The 15013-nt window shown below is 44.0% G+C and overlaps 1 protein-coding gene across 1 annotated transcript in view; it reads left to right on the plus strand.

The window, feature by feature from the left end:
• The window catches only part of LOC130130640 (phospholipid-transporting ATPase ABCA1-like), a 302901-nt gene that overhangs the window by 154634 nt on the left and 133254 nt on the right, over nucleotides 1-15013 (plus strand). Inside the window, exon 31 of the mRNA XM_056300397.1 lies at nucleotides 3067-3256. Within this exon, the coding sequence (XP_056156372.1) occupies nucleotides 3067-3256 (190 nt within the window). The remainder of the gene's footprint in view (nucleotides 1-3066; nucleotides 3257-15013) is intronic.

The raw sequence follows: 15013 nt of genomic DNA on the forward strand, positions 1-15013 counted from the left end.
TTGAGTTAAAAACCCCACTGCCATCTCTCCAAAACATCTCCATGCCTCCACAGGTATGTCATCAGGACCAACTGCCTTTCTACTCTTCATCCTCTTCATAGGTGCCTTCACTTCCTCCTTGCTAATCCACCGCACTTCCTGATTCACTATCCCCACATCATCCAATCTTCTCTCTCTCCTTTTCTTCATGCATCGGCCCCTCAAAGTACTCCTTCCACCTTCTCAGCACACTCTCCTTGCGTGTCAGTACATATCCATCTCTATCCTTGATCTCCCTAACCTGCTGCACATCCTTTCCAGCTCAGTCCCTCTGTCTAGCCAATCAGTACAAGTCCTTTTCTCCTTCCTTAGTGTCTAACCTCTCATACAACTCACCATACGCCTTTTCCTTTGCCTTTGCCACCTCTCTCTTTGCTTTACGCTGCGTCTCCTTGTATTCCTGTCTACTTTCTTCATCTCTCTGACTATCCCACTTCTTCTTTGTCAACCTCTTCCTCTGTATACTTTGCTGTACTTCCTCATTCTACCACCAAGTCTCTTTGTCTTCCTTCCTCTGTTCTGGTGACACACCAAGTACCTTCCTAGCTGTCTTCCTCACTATTTCTGCAGTGCTTGCCTCCCAGCCATCCGGCAACTCTTCACTACCACCCAGTGCCTGTCTTAACTCCTCCCTGGACTCCACACAACAGTCTTCCTTCTTCAACTTCCACCATTTGATCTTTGGCTCTGCCTTCACTCGCTTCCTCTTCTTGCCAATGCTGCCTAGCTACGTTCTCCCCTGTCACCACTCAGATCGCGCCTTCTACATAAGATATAGTCCACCTGTGTGCACTTTCCTCCACTCTTGTACGTCACCCTGTGTTCCTCCCTCTTCTTGAAATATGTATTTACCACAGCCATTTCCATCCTTTTCACAAAATCCACCACCATCTGTCCTTCCACATTTTCTCCTTGACACCATACCTACCCATCACTTCCTCATCACCTCTGTTCCCTTCACCAACATGCCCATTGAAAACTCTATGACAAGTCTGAGCGGAGGGGGGAGACTGAAATTTTGCCCAAATCCAAACCTGCTGACGAGTATCGAAATATCTGGCTATTTGAGGCCAGCCTTAATTTCTGGTAGTGGAAACTCAACCTGCAACAGAACACAACAGTGATAAAGTTTATGCTACAACCAACAAATGTCTAGTCTCACTTCTCCAATAACTGATTTTGTGTCAGCCACCTCGAGGGACAGAGCCAGACTACTGCGCATCATCAGGTCAGTTGAAAAGACCACCTGCTGCAACCTGCCCAAACCTCCAGGTCCTGTTAGATCTAGCCAAGAGCATCACTTATCCCGACATCACCAATCACAACATACTGCTGGCCCATCCATCTGTCTGTTCTGCTTGAAAAACAGAACTCAAATAAGCAGGCCCAAAAATAGCTTTCATCCCCCGAGCAATAACTGAACTGCAACCCCCCAAACACAGTCTCTGTTTTAACTCTCTTTAACCTGCTCCCATTCTTTCTCTCTCTGTCTCTCTCTCCAATATTCAGCTGCAACACCGTGGTCATTATTTCTTTGTTGCTGGCAGCCAGCACCTTCCCCAATCATTAGTCTACTGTTGTACTAACCTGTTAATGCTTTCTGATGGCCAGAAGAGATATTTTTTTATTACATCAATTTCAGAACACAGGGCAACATTTCCTAGATCTGTATCCATTCTTGACATTCTGTCAGGGCAATATTCTAGAAAGTGGCTACAAACACTCAATATCACCTATCCTTTGCTTTTTTGTCAAATAAAAATACTCGAGGAGTGCACTTAGTACAGTGCAGATCTCCATCAGGTGTACGTATCTCCCCTTCTCTGGTGTTCAGACTTGACGACAAACCCTTTTTTGCCTCCCAATAGAAGGGAAATACACACACACACGGACAGAAAAAACAGTGTTTTTCCTGCCATTATAAGACTTTTGCGCAGTGCCCAAGTCAATTGAATGGGAAATATGGGGGGGGGGGGGGTTGTTCATATGCAGCACTCAAGCTAAAAAAATCTACCTAATAACAAAGTTTTGCCTGTCAGTCTGTGGATGTGCAGCTTCCTAGGCGAAGCCTCGCACAAAAGCAACCAAGTCTGACATGAAATGACAGAGATTAGGCTATCATAATTTCAAAGCCCTTATTAAAAGATGTCAAAACCATCACAGTTTTCATGATATAAAATGAATGACTACGAATGGCTGCTCTGCTGATTGACTTAAATTCATAAAACAACAGTAATAAAACATAGCTCAGCCATGGGAAATGTTTTATTGCAGCTGAGATTATTCCCACCTGGGGCTGTGATTAATCCTACTCTTGAAATTGTATTTTTATGGCAGGGGAGACTATGGCACTATGGCACTATGGCACTTCGGCGTGGTAGGGAAGTGAATAAGGCGAATTATTTTTGGTTCATCCAGTCTTCCTCCAGCTCTCCTTTCCTGATATCAGCAGTAAATGATTTCCTGGCTTGAGAAACATGATCGACTTCTTGTTTACTTTCAAGACTCATACCCAAATACATAATGTTTAGGTTCATAGACTTTCACTGCCCAATCTGACTCAACTGTAGATGTGAGTCGCACATGTGCACGGTTGACTCAGATCGGGCAGTGACGGAAAGCAGCGTTGGTCAAGTGAGCTAGACAGTGAATGAAGGGAGCGAGCGGCAGTCGTGCGAACAAACATTTTTCTGAGGTTTTTAATCACCGCAACCACGAGAGGTTCTTCATCATACAGCCATAACCGTACACACAAGAGTTTAGGCTCATACGCCTAGCAGTTTGCGAGTTTAACACATACACACACACATACACAATCTCATAACGTTATATGTTATAGTCATAGATTTATTGATGTTAATATTTGCATCACTAAAACAAATTCCTTCACATATTTCAGATGTTTATATATTTTTTGCAGTATTTTGTCATGTCCAGTTGCCCCATGTGAGCAACCTACTAAATACCTGAGATTTTAAAGTGTACTCAACAATTGAAAGATGGCAATTGTAATATGTTTTCCTTTAGGAAACTTCCGTGTGCCTCCAGCGCATCTGATTGGTTAACTCCGTCAGTAGACTCATCAGTCAGCGACATCTTCCTCAATGGGAACTGGAGCATGTCCAACCCTTCCCCTGCTTGTCAGTGCAGTACACCTAAACGAACAATCATGCTACCTGACTGTCCACCTGGAGCTGGAGGTCTTCCTCCTCGTCAGGTAAGTGCTGTCACTAATTTAAAATTTTTTTTTTTCAAATGCCACTTTCGCCACTGTGAACGATAGAATCACAATGTTGAAGTTAAAACTTCTCCTTACTTCCATCTTGAGATGTATTTTCTCTTAGATTGTAGATACAGTAAAAGACCTAATGTGATGAAGAGCAATGGAAACAAAATTTTAAAATTTCTTGAAAAACGAAAAGTTCAAGCTGTCCTGTTTTTTCTTTCCAATGTTTTCAATGATGTGATTTTATCGTGCCATTTCCTCTGGGGTTGTTTATCCTCTGAAGGAAATGCAACTGTTGTGCATTCTTTTTTTTTTTTCTTCAAAAGTTTCCTACATATTGACAGAGCATTTGAATAGAAATATAAAAAAGGATAACAGAAGTCTGGCGACACGGTGGCGCAGTGGTTAGCGAGGTCGCCTCACAGCAAGACGGTCCTGGGTTCGGGACCCCCGGGGTAGTCCAACCTTGGTGGGTCATCCTGGGTCGTCCTCTGTGTGGAGTTTGCATGTTCTCCCTGTGTCTGCATGGGTTTCCTCCCGAGGCTCCGGTTTCCTCCCACAGTCCAAAGACATGTAGGTCAGGTGAATCGGCCATACTAAATTGTCCCAGGGTATGAATGTTTGTGTGTGTGTGTGTGTGTGTGTGTGTGTGTGTGTGTGTGTGTGTGTGTGTGTGTGTGTGTGCGTGTGCGCGCCCTGTGTGTGTGAGCCCTGTGATGGCCTGGCGGCCTGTCCAGGGTGTTTCCCCGCCTGCCGCCCAATGACTGCTGGAATAGGCTCCAGCATCCCCGTGACCTGAGAGCAGGATAAGCGGTTCAGATAATGGATGGATGGATGGTATAATAGAAGTCTGTATGTCTTTTAGTTCATTGTGTTAAGAGGGAAACTATCTTGTCCCTGAAAAACCACAGGTTTTATCAGTTCAAGTAGTCAATGAATCTGTCCCTGTCAAAGTGTCCTTGAGCAACACTCTGATCCTTCTCCTGGTCGCTCTACTGCTCTGACCCCTCGTATGAAATGTCGTGATAAAAATAACTTATGTAAATTTTCCATATGTGGAAATCTCATAGGGATACACAGTGTGTAATATGGGGATTAAGTGCTCTAAATTTCTTTAATGAAAAGCATTTGTGACTTCTAACAGCAAGGAATTTATATTATATTGCAAAATGTGAATTATTCTTATTATTATTCTTTCCCTCTATTAACCTGTGTGCACAGAAGATCTAAAATTAATGTAAGGATGAAAAAACATGTACACATTGATTTTTGACATTGCCCGACAATATTTCCTCCACCTACCTGTTAAAGCTGCACCATGCATATCTAATTAATTAAGTGCTGCTGAGAACAACTTGCACCCACTGGCTTTTCAATATCATGTACATGTCGGGTATCAGGAAATTGTCAGTAACAAACAAAGAGGGCTGCCATACACTAAGGACGAAAGCTAAAAATTGTCTTCACTAGGTTTGAATTGGTGGCGGGAGACAAAAAATGTAGACTTTTTAGCTTCAAGCCTTCTTCATTGTATGCCACTGCAGCCTTGCCATATATATATTGACAGTACCGAGAGAGTACCGTTCGAGTGAAATAAGTACTGAGCCGAACGTTCATAGGAAAGCTTTAACAATTAAGGGAAATGATTCTCGTAAGTTGTTTCATCACTGTGTACGTCTTCTGCTTAAGTTGTTCTGCCTCCCTCATTGCATTTCCATGCAGGGAGTGACATGGAGCATGCTGAGGTTGCAGCTCTTCCACAAGCATCCCCCCAGTCAGGGAAGTTTCACGTCTCCAGAAGTCAATGTTTTATTGACTGTTACCCGGACCACGTACATGGCCTTAGGCAGCCGGGGTGAATGTTTTAGGGTCTGACCCTGTGAGGTTTAATCCCTCCGGTTGGAATCAATAGGGGAGGATAGCCAGCGAAGAGAGGACACTAGAGAAGAGGAGCATCCTGGTTGCTGGTGTGTACTTCATTAAACACAGCACTGTTACACAAAAAGCAAACCCAGCACTAAGTTTGGTCTCACCTTCCCGGGGCTAGTCCGGAGTCTGTAAATATTTCTCATTGTTTTAGGGGTAGTGGGAAATAATCCAACACAGTATTTCCAGTGTGCCACACACACAGTCTCAGTCCATAACCGCCTCTCCCCATGCAAACTCAAAACACAATTATTACTTGTTAATTGGGCACCGGTGTGTCTCATCAACCTGATGGGCAACTCCTGATTGTGTCCTAAAGCGTTTTCTCGACTCCTACTTTCTTCCGCAAATACCAGTCCTCCTACCGGGAAGTAACTTGGACTAGCAGCCCAATCTCATGGAAACAAGGTTCACACACAACATATTTGCAGGTACCGAAATACATTGATTTCAAACATATTGCTGAATGAGGACATAATTGAGGAAATTCACTCAGGACTTCCGTTAACCTCGATTTACACTCACTATACATGATAAAGCTTCACAACTTGTTGCCCAGATGGATGGATGGAGATCCTGATCTTAACCACATCACATCCACAGCTACACTTAACTGTCTGTAATGTAATACCCAAACGTGACCATTTTTTAACCGTTGACCTAAACTTACTTAACCATTTCCAGTTGAGCAGTACGAAAGTGGATGATCAGAACTGATTTCTTGGAAATGAAGTTATTCCTCAATATGTTCAAATGTATCATCTTTGTGTGAGAGAATGTGATTTGATACATAGAACGTCTGACCCCACAAGACTAGTAGACATGCATTATTTGCATGTGACTAAATGTTGGCAAATACATTGTATACAAATGTTTGTTGTGGAGGAGACAAGAGGAGGGAAAACGTGGCAGGGTGAGGTGGGGTGCATTTGGGACATCTTATCTGGTATTCCATTAACAGAGTGGCATGTCGACTGTTGATGAAGTCACCTAATATAGCTTTAAATGATGTTAAAATGCAGGGCAGCACGGTGGCACAGTGGTTAGTGCTGTTGCCTCACAGCAAGAAGGTCCTGGGTTCGAACCCCGGGGTTGTTCATCGTTGGGGGTCATCCCGGGTCGTCCTCCGTGTGGAGTTTGCATGTTCTCCCCGAGTCTACGTGGGTTTCCTCCGGATGCTCCGATTTCCTCCCACAGTCCGAAGACATGTAGGTCAGGTGAAACGGACTTACTAAATTGTCCTTAGGTGTGAATGTGTCAGCCCTATGATGGACTGGCGGCCTGTCCAGGGTGTCTCCCCGCCTGCCGCCCAATGACTGCTGGGACAGGCTCCAGCATCCTGCAACCCTAATTAGGATAAGCGGCTTGGGAAATGGAATTGGAAGTCCTGGACTAAAATCCACCAGTTGTTATATTGTTTGTATGGGTGAGTGTTCTGTTTTTCATAAGAACGTAATTTCTGGTTTTATATGAAAACATAGGATAACAACCATAATGTCATCCTCTGAAACTGAAGACTTCCTGGAGAGGTGCTTCCTATATACAATTTTTTTCAAACTGTTGCTCCTGGCTCTTCTGCCATTGAGACATTAGCCAAGGCAGGCTTCAGCTCCCAGGCCACAGAGAAAAGCAGGAAGTATTGGAGGAGAGAAATTTGGGGTGCGCCACCGACGTTCTGTGCTTACTGATAATGGACAAGCCCCCATCCTCAAACTAAACCATTACACACATAGAAACTCGAGTGTCTCATCTGGAGCTGAATGGCTTGCACCAGTGAGTGCCAAAGATAAAGCTAAATCTAAGAATGATACTGAGGAAATCTAAGAACGAAATCTAGAGGAGGTTTAGGCCCTCAGCAGCACACCAAAGCCACTGCAAATTGCATTTCATTGCATTTTTTTTTCTCCCCAAAGAATGAGGTTTGAAGGAAAATTTCCTCTGCTTAACCACAGACATACACAGACACACACAGACATGCATGGATGGAGGCACGCACACATACACACACATACATGCAAATACACCGAAACACAACGACAAGCCAAAACATATTTTTAAGTGTAACATGCACACACACACACACACACACACACACACCACACACAGAGTATATGTCTGATGTTGTGGGAGTGATGGTGCGGGGGGGGGGTGCTACATGTTGTGTAAATTGTCTTTACCAATAGGTAGTCTGATGCTGAAGTATGACCCTTTGCTTTCATTTTGTAAAAGGATCTGAAATCTTACGATGCAGCAGTTTCCATGTCGACTTGATAAATGAGCTGGAGGTTAACTGATGCTCTGCGAACCTTTTTAAAATGAAGTTGTTGAATTGGGCACTTCAACGTCAAGCGGTTCCCCCACGCATATTCAACACATCAAAAGTCATGACCTTCAGGGGCATCTGGGTAGCATGTTGGTCTATTCCGTTGCCTACCAACACAGGGATCACCTGTTCGAATCCCCTTGTTACCTCCGGCTTGGTTGGGCATATGTCCTGGTCGTTGCACTAGCACCTCCTCTGGTCGGTCGGGGTGCCTGTTCAGGGGGGAAGGGGAACTGGGGGGAATAGCGTGATCCTCCCACGCGCTACGTCCCCCTGGCGAAACTCCTCACTGTCAGGTGAAAAGAAGTGGCTGGTGACTCCACATGTATCGGAGGAGACGTGGTAGTCTGCAACCCTCCCCGGATCAGCAGAGGGAGTGGAGCAGCAACCAGGATGGCTTGCAAGAGTGGGGTAATTGGCCGGGTACAACTGGGGAGAAAAGGGGGGGGGGGTTCATGACCTTAAAAGTTTCAGAAAGAGTCAATATTCTACCACAGTTCATTCCAATTAGCAGTACTACGTTTTCAAAGTGTCTTTATGAGTGCTCAGTTAATCCAGGTAAAGAAATCACAGGAAGTTGAATCACTTCATCTGGACACAATGTTTATTGACAGATAAGTTTCATCACTCATCTAAGTGACCTCTTCAGTCTCAACAGACTGCAGGTATCCCCACCCTTATAAACAATACAGTTGCATAGCGACTGAAAACAACGACCGGTTTCATATACAGATTGCCGTGACCATTAACTAGAGTTACAATGGCCATGTGTACCGTTCACAGAGGATTGGGGAATAGCTGCAATCAAGACAAAGAGAGAGAGAAATGCATGCAAGCACATATTCTCTAAGAGAAGCTATTAGATTATTCTTTTGTCAGCTACTGAGTTCACATATATACATATTGGAGTGAGTGAGTGTCTCGTCATTGGCTCAGTTTTAAATCAAAAGGCAAGTGCAGCATGGTGAAGACAGAAAAGGGAGCGTTTATTTCCTAATGTAGGAAAGTAGCAGTATATACACAGGCCCCTCGCTGAAATCAAAGCTAGTTTAGTGTGATTCTCATTTAGAACACGATCAAAAAACTGGAAACAGTTTCACAAGGTTTCTTCCGTTTTGACTTTCAGTTTGAAATGCTCTGCGGTGGTACCATTGAGGGACACTGTATCCTCCAGTTGTATTAATTAAAATTAGAAGACGTAAATGAAACATACTGCAGTGTTGCCTTGTGCCTTTTGGAGAATATAGTCTTCAAGTCAATAACTTGTTGCATATTCTTCAGGTGTATGGGGGGGGGGGGACAAGAGTTAGAATAAAAATAACTAATTACAACCACAGTAAATATCCAATAAACCAGGGGGGGGGTTGCAGTAAAATAAAAGAAAGGGAATAACAAGAACTTTCTGGGGGCATCAGTTACATTATAGATAGTAAATGAAAAAAAAGATAGTTACAAGTTTTTAATTAAGCTGTGAGCTCTCCTTTTTTGGATTAAAATTTAAACACTCATTTTGAGTGTATTAACTCCCACAGCCCCCTTCACCCTGAGTTCACCGAGGAAGTGCGAGAGCAACAGAGACAGATGTACAGGCCCAGTTAACAAATGCACAATTACACAATCATACACAAAACTACTACTACTTTCGGCTGCTCCCGTTAGGGGTCGCCACAGCGGATCATCCGTTTCCATTTCTTCCTGTCTTCTGCGTCTTCCTCTGTCACACCAGCCACCTGCATGTCTTCCGTCACGACATCCATAAACCTCCTCTTTGGCCTTCATCTTTTCCTCTTCCCTGGCAGCTCCATATTCAGCATATCATACACAAAAATTATTATTTAATACGATTTGTGTCCCGTGATGTCTTTTTGATCATTCATTCATTCATTCATTCATTCATTCATTCATCATCAGCCGCTTCTCCGGGTCAGGTCGCAGTGGCAGCAAGCTAAGTAGGGCACTCCAGACGTCTCTTTCCCAGCAATTCCCTCCAGATCCTCCTGGGAGATCCCAAGGCATTCCCAGACTAGATTGGACATGTAGTCCCTCCAACGAGTTCTGGGTCTAACCCCGGGGTCTCCTCCCAGTTGGAAGTGCCCGGAAAAACTCCAAAGGAAGGCACCCAGGAGGCATCCTAATCAGATGCCCGAACCACCTCAACTGGCTCCTTTTGACGCAAAGGAGCAGTGGCTCTACTCCGAGCTCCCTCCAAATGTCTTAGCTGCTCACCCTATCACTAAGGCTGAGCCCAGACACCCTACAGAGGAAACTCATTTCAGCCGCTTGTATCTGCGATCTCACCCTTTTGGTCACTACCTAAAGCTCATGACCACAGGTGAGGGTTGGAACGAAGATTGACTGGTAAATTGAGAGCTTTGCCTTCCGGCTTCCTCTTCACCACAACGGTCTGGTACAATGTCCACATTACTGCTGACACTGCACCAATCCGCCTGTCAATCTCCCGCTCCATCCTACCCTCTCTTGTGAACAAGACCCCGAGATACTTGAACTCCTTCACTTGAGGCAACAACTCATCCCCTACCCGGAGGGAGCAATCCACTAATTTCCAGTAGAGAACCATGGCCTCAGACTTGGAGGTGCATCCTGACCATTTCACACTCAGCTGCAAACCACTCCAGTGCACGCTGGAGGTCACGTTCTGATGAAGCCAACAAAACCACATCATCTGCAAAGAGCAGAGATGCAGTTCTGAGGTTTCCAAAACAGACACACTCCTCACCGTGGCTGCACCTTGAGATCCTGTCCATGAATATCACAAACAGAATCGGAGACAAGGGACAACCTTGGCAGAGTCCGACACCCACAGAAAACGTGTTTGACTTTGTGCCAAGAATGTGGACACAGCTCTCACTTTGGGTACAAGGACCGGATGTCTTTTTGTATGCTTCCATAATTATGACGGTTTCGCTTGTGAAATGTTGCTTTCCTTGAAAGATGAAAGATGACATCACTCAAATGTTTGGATGCTTTTGAAAGCTCTATCGGTGGCATACTTTGTCACAGAAAGTTGGATCAGTTCATCTGAACACAAAGTTTATTGAGACAAAAATGTCTCATCACTCATCTAAGTGACCTCATCAGCCTCAATTGACTGCAGGTATCCCCACCTTTATAAACAATACAGTGGCAAGAGGGAACGACCATCCCTGAACTGGGGGGGGGGGGGCGCTATGAGGATATCTGTCCACATCTTACATTGCTTTGATTACAACTATTCCCCAATCCTCTGTGAATATTACACATGGCCATTGAAACTCTAGTTAATGGTCACACCCATATTTGCATATGAGACCGGTCATTAGTTGCGGTCGTTATGCAGCTGTATTGTTTATAAGGGCGGGGATACCTGCAGTCAGTTTAGAGTGAAGAGGTCACTTAGATGTGTGATGAAACGGTTCTCTCATTGCATCCAGATGAATTAATTCAACCTTTTTGGATTTTCTTACCTGGATTATTGAGCATGCATAAAGACAATACAGTGGCATAACAACGATCGGTTTCATATACAAATTACCGTAACCATTAACTAGAGTTACAATGGCCTCATGTATACTATTCACAGAGGATTGGGGAATAGTTGTAATTATAGCATTATAAGATGGCATGCTTACTTTGTTTTACATATTGGCATTTATGTATTTGAACATATGCACCAGCAAATATAGTGTCATTACTCGTCTTGTGCCATCAGTTTGTGTAAGGGTTTGCCTTTCAGTGGTACATAAAGAGCCTCCTCATGTTGTGAGAGTGTCTGTCCAAAGCCAATGAGTTCTGACAAGTAGAGCCCACAGTTTTGTGAAATGATCATCTCTCAAAACCGCCCGACTCATCTACAGCTTTATCCCTCTCCTCCCCTTTCAAAGAGATCCATTACAGCAGTAAGTGGTAGGGCGACGTAAAGCACTCATCTATACCCTCCATCAGCTTGTGACACTTTGTTGAAGATGTGTGAGTCTTGCTGCATGCTCAGTTCAGTAACAAGGCCATACAGGGCCACTTTGAGAATAGCATATTGTCCAGGTCTTGTGTTGCGTGAGGACTGTTGAGTCGATTCTCGATTCTCTTTTTATTTAGTTGATTTCCATTCTGCACCTTCTCTTCGATACAATCAGTTCAGATGCAGTCATTCTGAAGCCAAAAGTGACTATTGCCTTAGAAAAAATTGACAAAACCATCTCATACTATACCTCCAATGTCACCAATGCAGTTCGTGGCGTGTACGATGTCTTGAGGTGAATGTAAGAACAACTGGGCATAGGAGGGTTTTGGGAACCATTTCCATTGTCTAAGCCGCTTATCCTAATTGGGTCACAGGATGCTGGAGCCTGTCCCAGCAGTCATTGGACAGAAGGCGAGGAAACACCCTGGACAGGTCACCAGTCCATCGCAGGGCTGACACATTCACACCTAGGGACAATTTAGTATATCCAATTCACCTGACCTACATGTCTTTGGACTGTGGGAGGAAACCGGAGCACCTGGAGGAAACCCACGCAGATACAGGGAGAACATGCAAACTCCACACAGAGGACGATCAGGGACGACCCCCAAGGTTGGACAACGCTGGGGTTTGAACCCAGGACCTTCTTGCTGTGAGGCAACAGCGCTAACCACTGAGCCACTGTGCTGCCCTGCATTTTAACATTATTCAAAGTTATATTAAGTGACTTCATCAACATTCGACATTCCACTTTGTTAATGGGTTTTGGGAACTGTCTGTATTTATTGGCAAACAAAATAAACAAAAAATAATGTATGCCAAGTTTTCCTTTGAATATTTCAGCGTTCCACTTTTGGAGTGAACTCACACTCTATAAATAAGGTTCCCTTTTTGGAGCTGATAGCAGCAGTCCAACACAGCCTTCTCAGGTTCAGCTTGCATACATCAGTGTCTCATTGTGTTTGTGAACTCCTTTGTATAACAACTAAGACATGCATGTTTAGAGGACACTTTGATTCGATAGTTTACTTTGTTTACCAACCAGTCTGGTCCAGACTGTCAGAAGTCTGACCAACAATTAATGCATGTCCCACTCGCCCGCCACATCATGCAATATAAATTATCTGTCATTTGACACATGCGATGTGATGGCAATAGCCTTACAGTTTGAAAAGTTGTTCAGAGTGTGATCCACCCAGAATTCACAGCAGTAAATCACTGATGCCAAAGTCACCAACGTTACCAACCCCCAAACCCTCCTAAACAAATACACACACACATACACGCACATTTAGAGATGACACGTTGGTCGCGGCACATCAACAGTTCAGCTGGTATAATTTTGCATCCTGATTACAGTAAACACATAGGCGTACTTTGACCCTGACCAGCGATATCCAAGAAATAAATGCTCCAAGGCAATTTTGCTACTTTAAAGTTGATCAATTACAAATACATATGTCGTGGTCACTCCCAGCGCCAACCGCTCCAGTCCTGTTGTTTGCATATCATATCTAGCCCTGCTCTGACATCATCCCGGTCCTGAATCTTGTCCAGTTTTCCTCGGTTATTGTGTATTCAAGTTTGGCTGTTTGTTTGTTGTCAGAGCGTACCGTCATATGTCCTTGTGTGTTCCTGATACTGTCACACGTTTTTTTTCCCAATTGCAACACACCGCCCCTTTGATGTACAGAACCACCAAGAAACCAGATAGCAGGAGAGGCAACGAGGTTTTATTTCCTGGAAAAAATTAAAATGATACAAATAATTAAAATAAGCTAAGTGAGACAGGGTAAACAAAAATACACAAAAAGGAGCCCTAAACATGTCCAACTGCAGCCCTAAACATGTCCAACTTACCATTTCATCCAGTTCTGGGTGAAATGGTAAGTGATGTATCTGTGTTGACATGAGGCATTTGAGGTGTGAATGTTCTTACTCGTTCTGATTCTGAGGTTGAGGATAGCGTCTCCATAGACATTCTCTCAGAAACCAGGTGATTAGATACAGATAGCTTAACCACTACCTTAACCTTAACCCTTAATTTAACCACTCTCTGTATTTGCCATCGCTATATCAATATCGACTTGCATTTGACATCATATTCAAGTCATGTTATCCATACACCACTTCCTGAGAATGTGAATCAGCAGTCCTCGCCGGTCACATGTTTACAAAGATACAAACGTCATGAGCACACACAAAAAAGCCATTTGTGGCAGAAAAGGGGGTTGGACAAGGGGAAATTGGTCAACAGATGGTGTCTTAAAGCGTTCCCAAGAAGAAGTTTGTTGGACTACATCTTGTGTGTACTGCCTCTCTGTTGCCAGACCTGTTCAGTTTGTTGATATGGATCCCGGGAAGACCGTTGAACACAACCACCTCTATCTCTGCACTTTGGGTGGTGAAAAGTTTTGGGTGGCATCTCACCTTGTCAGAAGCACAAAAACAGTGTCTTTGTCTTACTGATGTTGAATGTTGTTGCACTGACTGATGGAAAAACCTGTAGAGGTGGCATGAAACTGGGCTGAACGTAAAGTCCTACAGTAGAGAAGTGAACAAGAGGGGTGACGGCACATCAAAGCCTGTTTGTTTGTTTCTTGTTTTTTATGTGCAACAGGCAACATATTGCCCCATGGAACTGAGGCCTGTCTGATTTAATGCAACAAACCATATTGCTGTCCCACCTACCTTTCTATGAGCTTCTCCATTCTCCATCTCTATGAGTAATTAGGGCTGACAGGTCAAAACATTTTCACCCACTTTTCTGGTCTGTCCAAGTGAGAGTAAGATACATAGTGGTGCCATTCAAGGTTGCCATCTTGTACACTGACATAAAAAAGGTCTAGATTTTGGCACTCTTTTTTTTGTCCAAATAGAAGTTTGAAGTGAAGCTGAAGAGCTTGTTCAAGGTAGTTGCATACACTATTAGCAAACTGGGGCTGATTGTTCGGCTGCCTCTCTTGTTTGGAGTTTCTCCAACTATTTTTCTTTCTCACCTCTGTGACAGCGAAAACTAGTTAAGTGAGAAGGAAAGGGTTGGAGGTAAAACACACTGGCCTTTTCATGAAAAGTGGTGGGCAATGTGAGTCTGGGATGCAAGGCCACCGGTAGGCCGGATCACTTTATGCTGGCCTACCGAGCTTTGAAATGGGGGTCTCTGGCCTCCCCTTGTCAAACCTGTTGGCAAAAAAAGTTTAGTTTGTCAGCTGGTTCCCTTCCATTATTGGACCTGGCTGCTTAAAGCCGGTGATCTGCGTCATCTCACTCCAGACCTTCACACTGTTCTGCTGTAGCTTTTTTTCCCCATTCTCTCCCTGTAGGTGTTTCTTTTCTTTTTGAAGAGATCTGAAGGGATCTCTCTTTGGATCCCTCTGGACAGACTTAACCTCCTCCCTATTCCTGTCCCGAGCCTTAACAGCCCTCTTTTTGTCATTTGCTTATCTCGCCTTCCAAGCTGCATCGCTCTATTTGAGTGACATTTGATTGCCTAATTTCTTATCCTTTCATATCTTATTTTGGATCATTATTTCAATCAGAG

This window comes from Lampris incognitus, chromosome 20 (assembly GCF_029633865.1).
Source record: "Lampris incognitus isolate fLamInc1 chromosome 20, fLamInc1.hap2, whole genome shotgun sequence".
Taxonomy (NCBI): domain Eukaryota; kingdom Metazoa; phylum Chordata; class Actinopteri; order Lampriformes; family Lampridae; genus Lampris; species Lampris incognitus.